The sequence below is a fragment of the Macrobrachium nipponense genome, chromosome 4, assembly GCF_015104395.2.
Source record: "Macrobrachium nipponense isolate FS-2020 chromosome 4, ASM1510439v2, whole genome shotgun sequence".
Taxonomy (NCBI): Eukaryota; Metazoa; Arthropoda; class Malacostraca; order Decapoda; family Palaemonidae; genus Macrobrachium; species Macrobrachium nipponense.
In genome coordinates this window covers 142,454,094-142,466,636 of record NC_061100.1, presented here as the reverse complement: position 1 = coordinate 142,466,636, position 12,543 = coordinate 142,454,094, and the positions used below count along the sequence as shown (strand labels likewise).

The window sequence follows — 12,543 nt, the reverse complement described above, 5'->3', positions numbered from 1 at the left end:
GGACCTTGGGGAAATTAAAGACAAGGATAATGTGCACTTCATTTTAAGTTGATTAGGTCATCAGAAAGAAATAAATTCAACTCCACAACAAGAGAGGGCTTTAACAGAAACATAAGCTGCCATATACAACAGAATAGGAGAAACATTTGTTTCCTAGAATTCTGGAAGTACAAAAGTATGAGGTAACTGACTTAGAAATTCAAACCATGCAAGGTAGTTAGTACAATACAAGAAGTTTGGGCAAAATGCAAGGTATGTAATAGATTTTAGAACAGAAATATCTGACATCCAGAATATTGTTTTGTAATATACCATATGACATTCTTCAAGATATTAGTGGTCAAATTATTCTTGAGTTGATGGTATCAAACATATAAAATGATTAGTGTTAAATGTCTCTTAACTGCATCACAAAAATATCTTTGGAAAAAGGTCTATTCAGCCGTTTGTGACAAATGTCAATCGATATGCGAACATCTCATCCTTAACAGCAATTTATGTTTTGATCAAATGTTCATCCTATTCCTGATACAAAAAGCATCCCGCCTATTTATTGAGCATATTTTTCATTTTAAATATTTTAGTTTAACACTAATCTCACTCATTTCACCATGCATACTAACCTTTTAGGAACGGAGGCGTCGACGCTGATCGGTCCAGTGGTTGCAGCAGGATTTGTTCTTTGTGGCGCTCTGCTAGGAGCTGCAGTTCCCCGATTAGATGCGGTAGGTTGCCTGTTCAAGATGGCAAAGAATATACGTGAAATTTGGTGGTAGTTGTGGGATCAAAAAATGGCAACATTAAAGCAAAGATGTCAACTTGCTAAAAAAAAAAAAAAGAAAAAAACATAATGTAATCCATAAGATTCCATGACTAGTGCGTTGTCTGCTGCAAGCTTTATGAGCTGGCGTGATAATACAAATGTAAAACCTTCCTGAAGATTTACTTCAAAGATAGTATGCTGTAATATGAAAGCAGTTTAAAAGGAATATTACACTTAATCTAGCAATTTGTTTCTAACACTTCAATACATAACGACTGGATATATTCATATTTTATTTCTTTTTACCTGCAACCGGATATATAATTCGTCATACTTTTTTCATCATGCGATCACCAAATTTATTCTGATAAAATTTATGTAAACTTTAAATACCATGCAGATGTCAATGAACCCGAATAACTGATTTTTTTATTGATTTGTTTATAGTTTCCTAATGTTATATTATAAGCTATTTTACACACATCCGTCCAAGAAAATTGGAACCCTTTAAAATCTAATTTCATCTAGTTGTTGAAATGTAAATGCCATTTTTCTCTTACACACAATGCGATTCTACATTTTCTAAAATGGTGTTTCAGGCAGCAATCTTAAAGAGGAAAAGCCGAGTACTTATTAACCTTACATAGATAAAGTTCGAGTCCTTATCATGGTCGTCTAGAGAGGAAACGTACTAAAATTAGATAGAAAAAAGGAGGAACACCAGAAGCATTTCTCGAGATTAATCTCGATGGTACCTGCAGATCTTTTCAAGGAAAGTAATAATAATAGACAGAATACAAATCAAGAGTCATGGAGTTGTCCGAAATAACTTCTTGAAGTTGATACATTGTCAGGGAAGAGCTTTTCGTCTACAAGAGGATAGTAATTGAAGAAAAAGTGTCGACGTGAGAAGTTAAGCATCCTAAAGAGAAATGAGGACTAGTGAAACATATAAAAAGAGCAAAATGGGCTGTTAATCCTTCAACACAGGCAAATTAAGATTCCATCATGTTGGTATAAAATAACACCTAGTTTTCTGTCATCTGAAAGCAATTATGGTTTTGCGATTAATAAACATGCCGAAATGGCATATACCAAGTAGTGAAAGGCTTATTATATAAGCATTATATCCATCCCATGCAGATATAATCGTTAGCAATTAAAAAAAAATCATGCATTAGGCTTCACCATCATCATGCTGTATGGGCACTGCTGTATTCAGCTGGAATGCACCACTCCAGGACATACCTCGAGGATTTCTGGGATACACTAGGGGCTTGAGAACTTGAGGAAGATGAGGAGAAGGAGTCTGAGGAGGAGTCGGGAGAGGAAGAAGAGGAGGAGGAGAAGGAGGAGGAGGAGGAGGAGGCAGATTCAAATGAAGGGAAATTACTTGTAGATGGGGATTGGGAGGAAGATTTAGATAACGTCGCTTTCACAGATGGCAAATGTGTTGTGGCCCTGAGAGCCTGGGAGGCAGTCTGGAGGGTCAGTCTCTGAGACTGGCCTATGGGAGGTGGATGGGCTTGAACTCTGGCAGGATGGGACTGAGACTGATCCCCATTTCTAGACGAGGTTGATTTGGAGCGGGCCTGAGGCTCAGAAGGTGCAGCCTGTTGGGACTTTCTTAATGATTGGGACTGCAATGTAGGAGGGCGTGTGGAGGGAGAGGCCGAGGGCGAGGAAAAGGAGGAGGAGGAGGAAGAGGAAAAGGAGGAAGAGGAGGAGGAGGATGAGGATGAACTAGCACGTGCAGATTCAAAGTCAAAGTTGGAAAATTCGAAGAGCTGATTCTGACCGTCCCTGTAATAACAACATTACCGTGAGGACCTCGAATCTGTTTGGGTTATTATGGAACGTGTTTACTTGACTGATAGCTGAAAATTCGTTTTCGAAATGCTTACAATTTTCCTATTAAAGAATAGCAAAAGAAAAAATGGAACAAAAACTATGCTCAGCTATCAGAGAAGCATTGTATTCCATAATTTTACCGAGAGTCTTTCTTTTTATTGGATTAAAACTCTTGTTATACCTGGGAATGCATGCAAAAGTCATGCTTCTTAATTACATACCTATACTCTGTTTTTTTTCATCTGTCCATCCGCCTGTGGCATTTTTGTATGGTAACACTGCGTCCGCGGCTTTAGATAGTTACTCAGCTAACATTCAACGATTATATAATATCCTATTTCGAATATCAACGGTGTAATTCGCATACAGTAAATTATTAAAACACTTTTCAGTTGCAAATGTACACCCAGATATCCTTTTATTTACCTAAAATTTACAAATAGCGTAACTATCTAAAGCCCGGGACGCAGTGTTGCCATACAAAAACACCACAGGCGGATGGACAGATGAAAAAAACCAGAGTATAGGTATCAATGACAATGCTAAAGAACATGTGCTCAAATGATAATGAAAACAGTGTCTAGAATCAATCTACCCTATATACAGTACTTGACTACTTTCATGAAATTTTGATCTCCAAATCTGTACACAAATCTTTTTACATATTTACATAGGGGCAAATACTACTGATCTGACAGTGCTCGTCATAACTAGAAACTAATGAGAGGTGATACAAAACTCAGTGCTAAAAGCTTCACTCTAATGTTATTGTTTTGCTTATATGGCATTTACAATTTTCCTATCTATCTACTATCTATATATATATATATATATATATAGATATATATATATATAGTATATATATATATATATCATATAATATATATATATCTATATATATATATATTATATGATATATTTATATATATATATACATATATATATATATATATATATATATATATATATATTTATATCTATATATATATGCATTTATATATATGTATATATATATATATATATATATATATATACAATATATATATATGTATATCTAATATATTATATATATATATATATGTATATATTTTATATAAATATATTGCATATATATATATATATATATATATATATATATATATATATATATATATATATATATATATATATAGATAGATAGGAAAATTGTAAATGCCATATAAACATTAGGGTTCACAATTAGAATTTTTCATCTTTGTCTTTATATACAGAATTATAAAGTGTCCAAATATTATGCTAAGGAATTCCGAAATTCATCTCACCTACTGACCTCTAAATAAAAAAAAAAAAACATGCATTTATTTTAATGTAGAATACAGTAGGTAATAGGTATTTGTATATGACAGTCGTAATATCTATTTATCTATCTTTCTATCTATATGATATATATATAATAAGATATATATGGCATCTAGATTTATATAAATATATTACATATATATATATATATATATATATAGATATACATGATATATATGTAATATATATATATATACTATATATATATATATATATATACTATACAATATAGATGCATATATATATATATATATCATATTATATATATACATATATAATACATATATATTATATGTATATAGATAGAAAGATGGATAGATAGATATTACGACTGTCATATACAAATACCTATTACCTAGTGTATTCTACATTAAAAATAAATGCATGTTTATTTTTTATTTAGAGGTCAGTAGGTTGAGATGAATTTCGGAATTCCTTAGCATAATATTTGGACACTTTATAATTCCTGTATATAAAGACAAAGATGAAAAATTCTAATTGTGAACCCTAATGTTCAAAAGAAGAAGCACCTTGTTACCAAGGAAATGGGAGTTATAAACTATGTTAGCTGTGTATACGTTCTCGTGACAACTGTATCCACATTGTTTAAAGCATTTCATCAGATGAGTTGGCAGATAAAAATAAACCTGACATTCAATCACGAACTATATTTACGGTTTAAAACTTAATAAATAACTCCGGCTACAGCAATTCGCCTACGGAGTTTATTGCCTAAAGTTTCCTAACGTATTACCTACGATATAAATGCACTGCGCATGTGTATATACATGTTATGCTGTTAAACAGGTTAATCACAAACACTTAGAGCAAAGCAAGTTATGCAGCTATGCTGACAAATGATCCGTTCGAGTGTGATTATATAAGTAGCCTTTGTAATGTGATACATTTTGTGAATTATATTGGACACCAAAACTTTGGAGTTGGGAATAGGAGCTTGTTTTATCTCTATGACCACTGCTGAGTGTAAAAGGAAGACTAATAAAAAAAATCAAAACAATCTTATTTCAGTTTTTTTCAAAGAACGTGTGACTTTTAGCTAACGCCTCATGTCCATGTAAAAAGAAAAGAAAAACTTTAAAGAGCATCGTTATATGCTTTTCAAATGCATCATGGCATCTGGAGGCCCTACGAAAACCTATGCGTAATTTTACCTTATCAGTTCATGATCAATTTAATTTATCCCTTATCCATTATATACTCTACATTAAAATATATATGATTCAATACAGAAATTAAACATAAATTAGGATGTGTCTTATAACAAGTAAGAATCTCCAGTAAATAACTGAATACATTCTACTTATCCTACATGTGCACAGAATTCTTTACTCAACAACTGAACTTTTGAACTGTATTTGAACCAATCTCTACCATTCTACGTGATTTCAAGTAATGTTATCTTGTAGACTGATGCAAATTAATTCCATACATCTGTGAATGCAACAGTCATGCTATACCATGCAAAAAGACAGATGCTTTCGTTTCAGTGCTTGTTACATAACCTCTACTCATAACGGTTTTGGCTTAGATCTGAATATGTGTGCCACATAGCATATTTTATCTATCTATTTTTTCAAAAGCAAAAGAATAATGTGGTGAGAGCTAGTGGGAGAGGTGACAGCTTGACCTTACAAGAGAATGCTAACTATAATTTCAACTGAAAGAAATCAGGGAAAGGCAAGTTATTCTTATCGTTCATGAGAAGTTTATGGGGGACTAAATCAGCTATTTTAAGTGTAGAAAATATTTGTAAACTTATATCATAAACTTAGTAGTCATTCAGAGCAGAGGTTATGTATGGACAGACTATCAATCTTCCTTGACTTCATCGAGTTCCACAAGAACAGCGAAACTATTCATTCGTGCATCAACTTTTTATCAAGACAGCAATCATTATTTATATCTTACTGACTAGCATTCATAAGGAGATTAGTAATTACAAGAATAAAAAAAAATTGTAATAAAGACAGTCTTGGATAAGTATCACCTGAGAATGCCCAATGATTAGAAAAAAAACGCAAATTTTAATCTCTTTTTCCAATATGCTTCATAAAACAGGGTCGATTTTATCTAAGTACCGAATCGTGAAAAATGTACTTCGAACATTCGTGAAATTTGCTTGACCCATTCCAGAATCATTCTGTACACAAGAGAAATGCAACAGGATTTGATTCAAACACAAAAAAAAATCATGTTCATTAAATATTTCCCAACATGTTATGACGGTGTCACACAGGCATTTCTTCTGTAGGCGTCAGAGATTTTGATAAATTATTTACCGCAATACATGTAATTTTTTTAATTGTGAAGATCCAGATGTCTTTAATTCTATATACTTGATGTTTTATCTGAGTTGCATCACATGTTCATATATAGTTAACTTAAATAACTCATTCCCCTCAGAATAGGTGGCTCCTAAGAACAACAAGACTGTACACACTGCCACATTCAGCCGTTGAATTAAAGATGAGTTTACTCATTGGTGTCGGCCGCATGAAATACTTAAAGCTTTTATTTATCTTAAAACCGAAAGGCTGAAAATGAACAAAACGAAGAACTACTTCTGTCTTTTCCTCAAGGCTGAAGACAATACTATAATTTGCTAATTTTGTATTCATTTTTCGAGCATTTTCGAAACCAAATAGCGTATAATTCCCAATATTAAACTACGTACCGTGATGTGATTAAAAAAGTTGTGTGTACGTCACTGCTTAAACACCTTTGCATCTACACTATCAACGATAAAAGTCAACAATTCTTGTGTGACACCATCTTCATGCAACACTAAAATGAAAGAGATTCACATCTGAAGAAATTAAATTCGTAACGACTAAAGCGAAACGCGCTCTTCATCGAAATACCACGGGCCTCTTTTGAAAATGAGATTCTCGAGACATGAGTCTCATCCAAGAGTCTTTTAATCCTTACAGTAAGACCAGAACAGAACCTTGAGGATTGTGAAGTGGGAGACCCCCTTCTAGTCGAGGATGGCGAGGAGGATGCGGCTGCTCGGAGAGAGGAAGAGGGAGAGAGGGAGGAGGAGATACGGGAGGAAGAAGCAGTGTCAACGCCGGCGGGGCCTCCTCCACGGGAGAATGACTTGGAGACAGTTGAGGAGGAGGAGGAGGAGGAGGAGGGGGAATCCGTGCGAATTCTATAAAAAGATAACGTCAGTCCCCTGCTGTCTACACAGAATACTTTCTAGTAGGTTATAACATCAGCGATGACATCAGGGTTATTTCCATGGCTATACAAATGGACTATTCATTACGTGTAGTGCTTACTTTATACAAATACTAAACTATAATGTCCACTGAGCTATCTAAGTGCCTTCAGAAACTACTGTGCATTTGCTAGAGTTTGTCAAGAATGAGATGTAAGCCGCTCGATTTTACAAACAGGGATTTTTAATAGATTATTGATAGTATTCTACTGTGCCACACATCTAAGAGTAAAGAGAGTCAACAACAACATAAGAGTGCAGCACTTTTGTTGTGCGACGGGGAGAACTGTTGCTCCAGACATCTCAAAACAAAGTCGTTCTTTTCACTGTTTGCAGATTTATCTGAATACAAAGATGTTAGGAAAGACTTTAATGTTTGGAAATTTACACTTGCTTATGACTGGATCATGCCTAACACCGTACTGAAAGGATGGTAAATTGTAATGTCAAAAATTTTTAAATAAAATTCTTATCTGGAAAACATTTTAGGTGTTAAATGGGATGTAATATTCATAATGACAATGAAAATCTTGTTGCAAATACAGATCATCGAAGACAATCCTCACTTCACCATGTTACAACACATAATCAAAGCAAAGGCATTGAAGGTTTCTGAAGCACTTGTTTTGATAATTTATAAAACAAACACAAGGTTAAATTTCACTATATATCAATCCACACACAACGAGATACACCAAATTATTTCAGTAAAGCTCGGAGATATTTACAAATATACATTCAAAATCATGTCTAAATGACTACATCACCTATTTATAAATAAAACAATTGCTATATACATAATACATACGCCAAAAAGTCATTTAGAATATGTACACAGAATTTTAAATAACATGAAGAAATAAAGTCTCTATAGAAGATTAGGGCTGGGAACCCAGCAGGAATAAACGCCCATAAACAAGGTAAGCTCTAGACTAGAGGAATAAAGTAGCCATTTTCTCAGAATAAAACCGGATTTCACCAACAAGACAAAGAAAAGTTAAAGGTTTATGCAGTTGCTCAAAGATATGACACCTAGAAAAGGAGGAAGGGAAACAACCTTGCAAGCACCTGGAAGGCCACCTTAGAACACCTGTACCTTCTAAGCTAAGATGAGGGAAGACTCCAGGAGGGTCAATGAAACGCAACAGAAAGGGGGAAAGGAGGACAGATATGCGACAGTGGGGAGGCAGACACTCGCTTAAGTGAAGATCTGCAAGCCCAAAGCAGAGCGTCAGAGATGTATACTGCCTTTTGACACAGCAGCTCTATCACGAAAACTAACCATTTAAGTAAATTAGGTAAGCATGGATTTAAAATGTATTAATCGCTCTTCTAAATAGAAAACATACCTGATCTAAGATAGAGTAATCACCAAACTAACTAACTCTAGTCTAAGAACCCATCCTTCGCGATGCATTTTACCAAGCTAAGTTGAACAGGAAACGAGATTGCCAGAACTGCCACTATGTCGTATGGATCACGTGAGCAGCTCAAACAAGTCTTTGAAAAATGAGTTTAAGCCACACTCATTCTAGAAAAGCAACAACGAATTATCGCCTTTTAGAATTGGTAGCTTACTTGCTGTTTTTTTCAAAGCATACTTCCACTGCTCAGCCAGATCTCGTGCGGCGCCTTTGTAGGCACTAAGGGAAGCAAGCACCGTAAAGCCGTATGTTTTCAGCCAATACTATAAAGAATCTCACTAGATTAATAATGCGCTGGTTATTTGAGGTCGTTAAATTTCTATGCTTCGCTGGCACTCTTGAAATTGCCCATGCAAATGATAGTTACTTGGCGCTAAAAGCCACTGCAAAATTTAGCGTTACTTTCGACGTTAACCAGCGCATACCTTACAGGTACCGGCCTCAACTTAGGACCACTTGTTGTGGCAGCGGTGGTTGTGCGGGGACGGGGGGTGGTTGTAGTAGTGGTGGTGGTGGTAGTGGTAGAAGTAGTAGTGGTGGTAGAACTTGTGGTGGTAGTTGATGGTGGTGGTGGTGGAGGACGGGTCTCAAACACTTCCTCTCTAAACATGAATTTTAAACAGCAAACACCAGGAATTAGAACGGCCTCCCCACCAATTTCAAACTTTCTGATTTCAGTTTCATATTATCATTCGAGCAATAATTTTGCAGGTAAAGACCCTCAGAGTAATTGGAATTAAACAAGAAAGTAACACAGATCTAATTCTAACTACGAGTTTATCCCTTCAGGAAAAAAAAATAGGTAAAAGACTTCTTTCACTATATCATGGCCCATTCTAAGCATATAATTCTGTAATATTTCAGGGGCACTTTCATACCTAACTCGAGTAGGCATATCAGAGTGACTGTGCTGAATGACTAATCCCAAGAAATGGAATTTAGATGAACAAACAGTGAAACGTCATGCGCACAAAATACGTGAAATTGTTTAAAGAGGAACATTACTCTACGTGATCAGAGGGAGATGTTTCAAGGGAATGATTCAAAGCATACAGTGCTTCGGTAAGCTACAAGAAAGAAAGAATAAAAACGAAAATCAGAGGCTCCATCAGAATATATGTGATGGTCAGAGAACAACATAAAATTTATCTTTTACGTAAGTAAATCCTATTCTACTTTTAAATAAAACTATTAAAGATCTTTTCTTTTTTCGAGCCAAGAATTCACAACTAGAGTCTCCTGTGACCAGCAACATGATATATTTGGCCCTTCATTTAGAACGTTAAAAGTATTTAGTTAATAAAAAAAAAGTAACGTTTCATTTAATCAAAATGTAGCTTTGTTTCGAAAGGATTCTTCCCAGTCTATTCTAACGAATTCTATAAAGGAACATTTATTTACCGAAAAGACGTATGCAAAATGTCAGCTAGATATTTCTGACAAGGATTTATTAGATAAAGTTTCTTTATTTTAATTCTTTGGTTATACACTGACCTTCCACATTATATTCTGCTGCAGGGTAACAGAGATATCAAAATATATTCCTACAAGCAATGGCGAAAGAAATGGAAAATAGAAATACTGGTTATAAAAAAAATCCTCAACCTCTTTTAATCCTGTGCTTTAAACCTTGAGAGAAAATTTGTTGAGGCAAAGTGCAGATATATTTGCCTACGTGCAAGACAAAAAAAAAGAGACACTCCAAGCAACTCAGGACAAAGCCATAATCTTCGCACTGAAATACATATTACTCCATTTTCAAACGGACTTTTCTTTCGCTTCAGAACCGGAGTAGAGATTTATTTCGTAAATTTATTGGGACATGGAGAACCGAGGGTATATTGGGGTCATTATAATTGTAAACACATCCACTAAATTCGACAATAACGTGTATGTGTATGTATATACTCACACATATATTTATATGTATGTATTTATATGCATATACATATATATACACACATATATATACTAGATATAATGTATATTATATATATATATTATATATATATATATATATATATATATATATTATATATATATATATATATATATATATATATATATACTATATATTCATCGGTAAGCCTTTCCCCAAAAAGTAACAACTGTGGGATCTCGCGGTCTAGGGGTGACAAAACTCCCCTTGAATGCGAGAGGGCTGGGTTTTATTCCCAGGAGGCCAGGCCGCGTTTTTTAGCATGTGCATCTAAATGGCAGGCTACCTCTAAGGACTTAAGGAGTGAATCAGAGTTTGTGATTCTTATCCAAATTGCTTATTCTTTTAATCTTTCGTAGAATAAGGCCGTTTTTCCGTTGCTCTCCTATATTTTATTATCTCACACTTCTACTCTGTGTCAAGTTTAGAGATCTGACTGATGTTTTCATCGATTCCACACTCTCAATAACTCACTAAAGTACTCTCATAGGGTGGCCTCGAACGATCTGCTTTTGAAATGATGGGGTGAAAATTCGAGTTCCTGACTTATAGACGTTGGACATCTAGATAGGAAATGGGCAAAGGGAGCCACACGTAAATCATAAGACAAAAAACAACGCAGGTGGTTCCGAAAGGGGGCTACGAATAACCTTTAGCCTCGCCTACATTCGCCCCACTATGCCTGTTTTCCAAGAAACCTCTCAGTCAGGATAGTTTCTCAGAGTTTCGTAGAAATGAATAAATTAATCCATTCGCAAAACGGGAAAACTGCAGGGTAGATGGAAAATGATGAAATTATCGATAACCTGAAATGCAAATGGGAATTTATCGCGGATAGAAAGAGAAGAATGGGGGAATACCATGAATTCATTTCGATCACCGATAACAACTCTTATTACCTGGCAGGCGCAGAGGTCACAGCGGGTCGTCGGACTGGGGCTTTTGTGGTAGTAGGAGTAAGGTCGTAGTAATCTGAAAATGCAACAGATGTGAAGACAACACCTCAACAAAACCAGTACTATATACATACGTACATACATACAAACATATATATATATATATATATATATATATATATATATATATATATATATATATATATATATATATATAATATATATATAATAAGTACTATTAAATCCGATTGAAATTTGTTCAGACTCAAAGATTTCCAGCATAACTACCGGAAGATAAAAAAAAAAAAAAAATAGGAAATCATAACTTTAAAAATTACGTTAAATTTCATGAAAAATGCGTTTAACCAGAATTCAACATAGAATCGCGGAAGCCTCACATTTAACGTAAATGTGGAAGCAAAAATGATTTCATGTACATTGGCATTGAGTTTCCATGAGAGGAAAAGCAATAAACATCTTACCATAGAGCAGGTCATCATAATAGTAGAGATAATCAGCATCTGTCAAGTTGTAGTCGGAGTAGAAAGCATCCTCAACAACAGGAGCGCGCGTGGGGGCGGGTCGAGCAACTGGCCGGGAGGTGACGGCGGCGCTAAAACTAGTTTGTGGTCTGAAATGCATTACGGAAACTGATGTACCATCTGCTTCAAATCTCGTCCTTCAGAGAACAGACATCTAGATTTCGATACACAAACTACTCAAATACTTGTCACCTCAAATTCTCAGTCTTACACAATGGAATGAGTGTAAGGTTTATTAGTCGTGTTTATTTTGGTTGCTATGTTATTTGACCTAACACTAAAAACAATGTAATTTTACTCATTTTTAACCCCATTCAGACCAAAACACCATCACCTGTTGCATGCAACACAACACTGCTCGACTTTTTCGTTTTAACACATGCAGTACTTAATGTACGACATCATAAACCCATCAAAAGAATCAGTAAACGAAGATTAGTTTCTATAAAAGAGAATTATAGATTTTCTATATCCGTACACACCTGTTTAGTGCTGCCCTCTGTGGTATGTAAAAGTCATGAAAGTAAAGGAGAGTAATAAAATCTA

At 34.7% G+C, this 12,543-nt stretch overlaps 1 protein-coding gene across 13 annotated transcripts in view; it reads right to left on the bottom strand.

Annotated features, from left to right (window-relative positions):
- The window catches only part of LOC135211245 (mucin-2-like), a 248,917-nt gene that overhangs the window by 11,949 nt on the left and 224,425 nt on the right, over positions 1-12,543 (bottom strand). For 7 of the 13 annotated variants that reach the window (XM_064244526.1, XM_064244528.1, XM_064244531.1 and 4 more), the window contains exons 9-14: positions 11,938-12,086; positions 11,459-11,531; positions 9,046-9,222; positions 6,921-7,127; positions 2,012-2,566; positions 624-734 (exon numbers count right to left, since the gene is read on the bottom strand). In XM_064244526.1, the coding sequence (XP_064100596.1) occupies positions 624-734; positions 2,012-2,566; positions 6,921-7,127; positions 9,046-9,222; positions 11,459-11,531; positions 11,938-12,086 (1,272 nt within the window). The remainder of the gene's footprint in view (positions 1-623; positions 735-2,011; positions 2,567-6,920; positions 7,128-9,045; positions 9,223-11,458; positions 11,532-11,937; positions 12,087-12,543) is intronic. The other 6 variants (XM_064244534.1, XM_064244533.1, XM_064244536.1 and 3 more) reach the window with 4 other exon arrangements.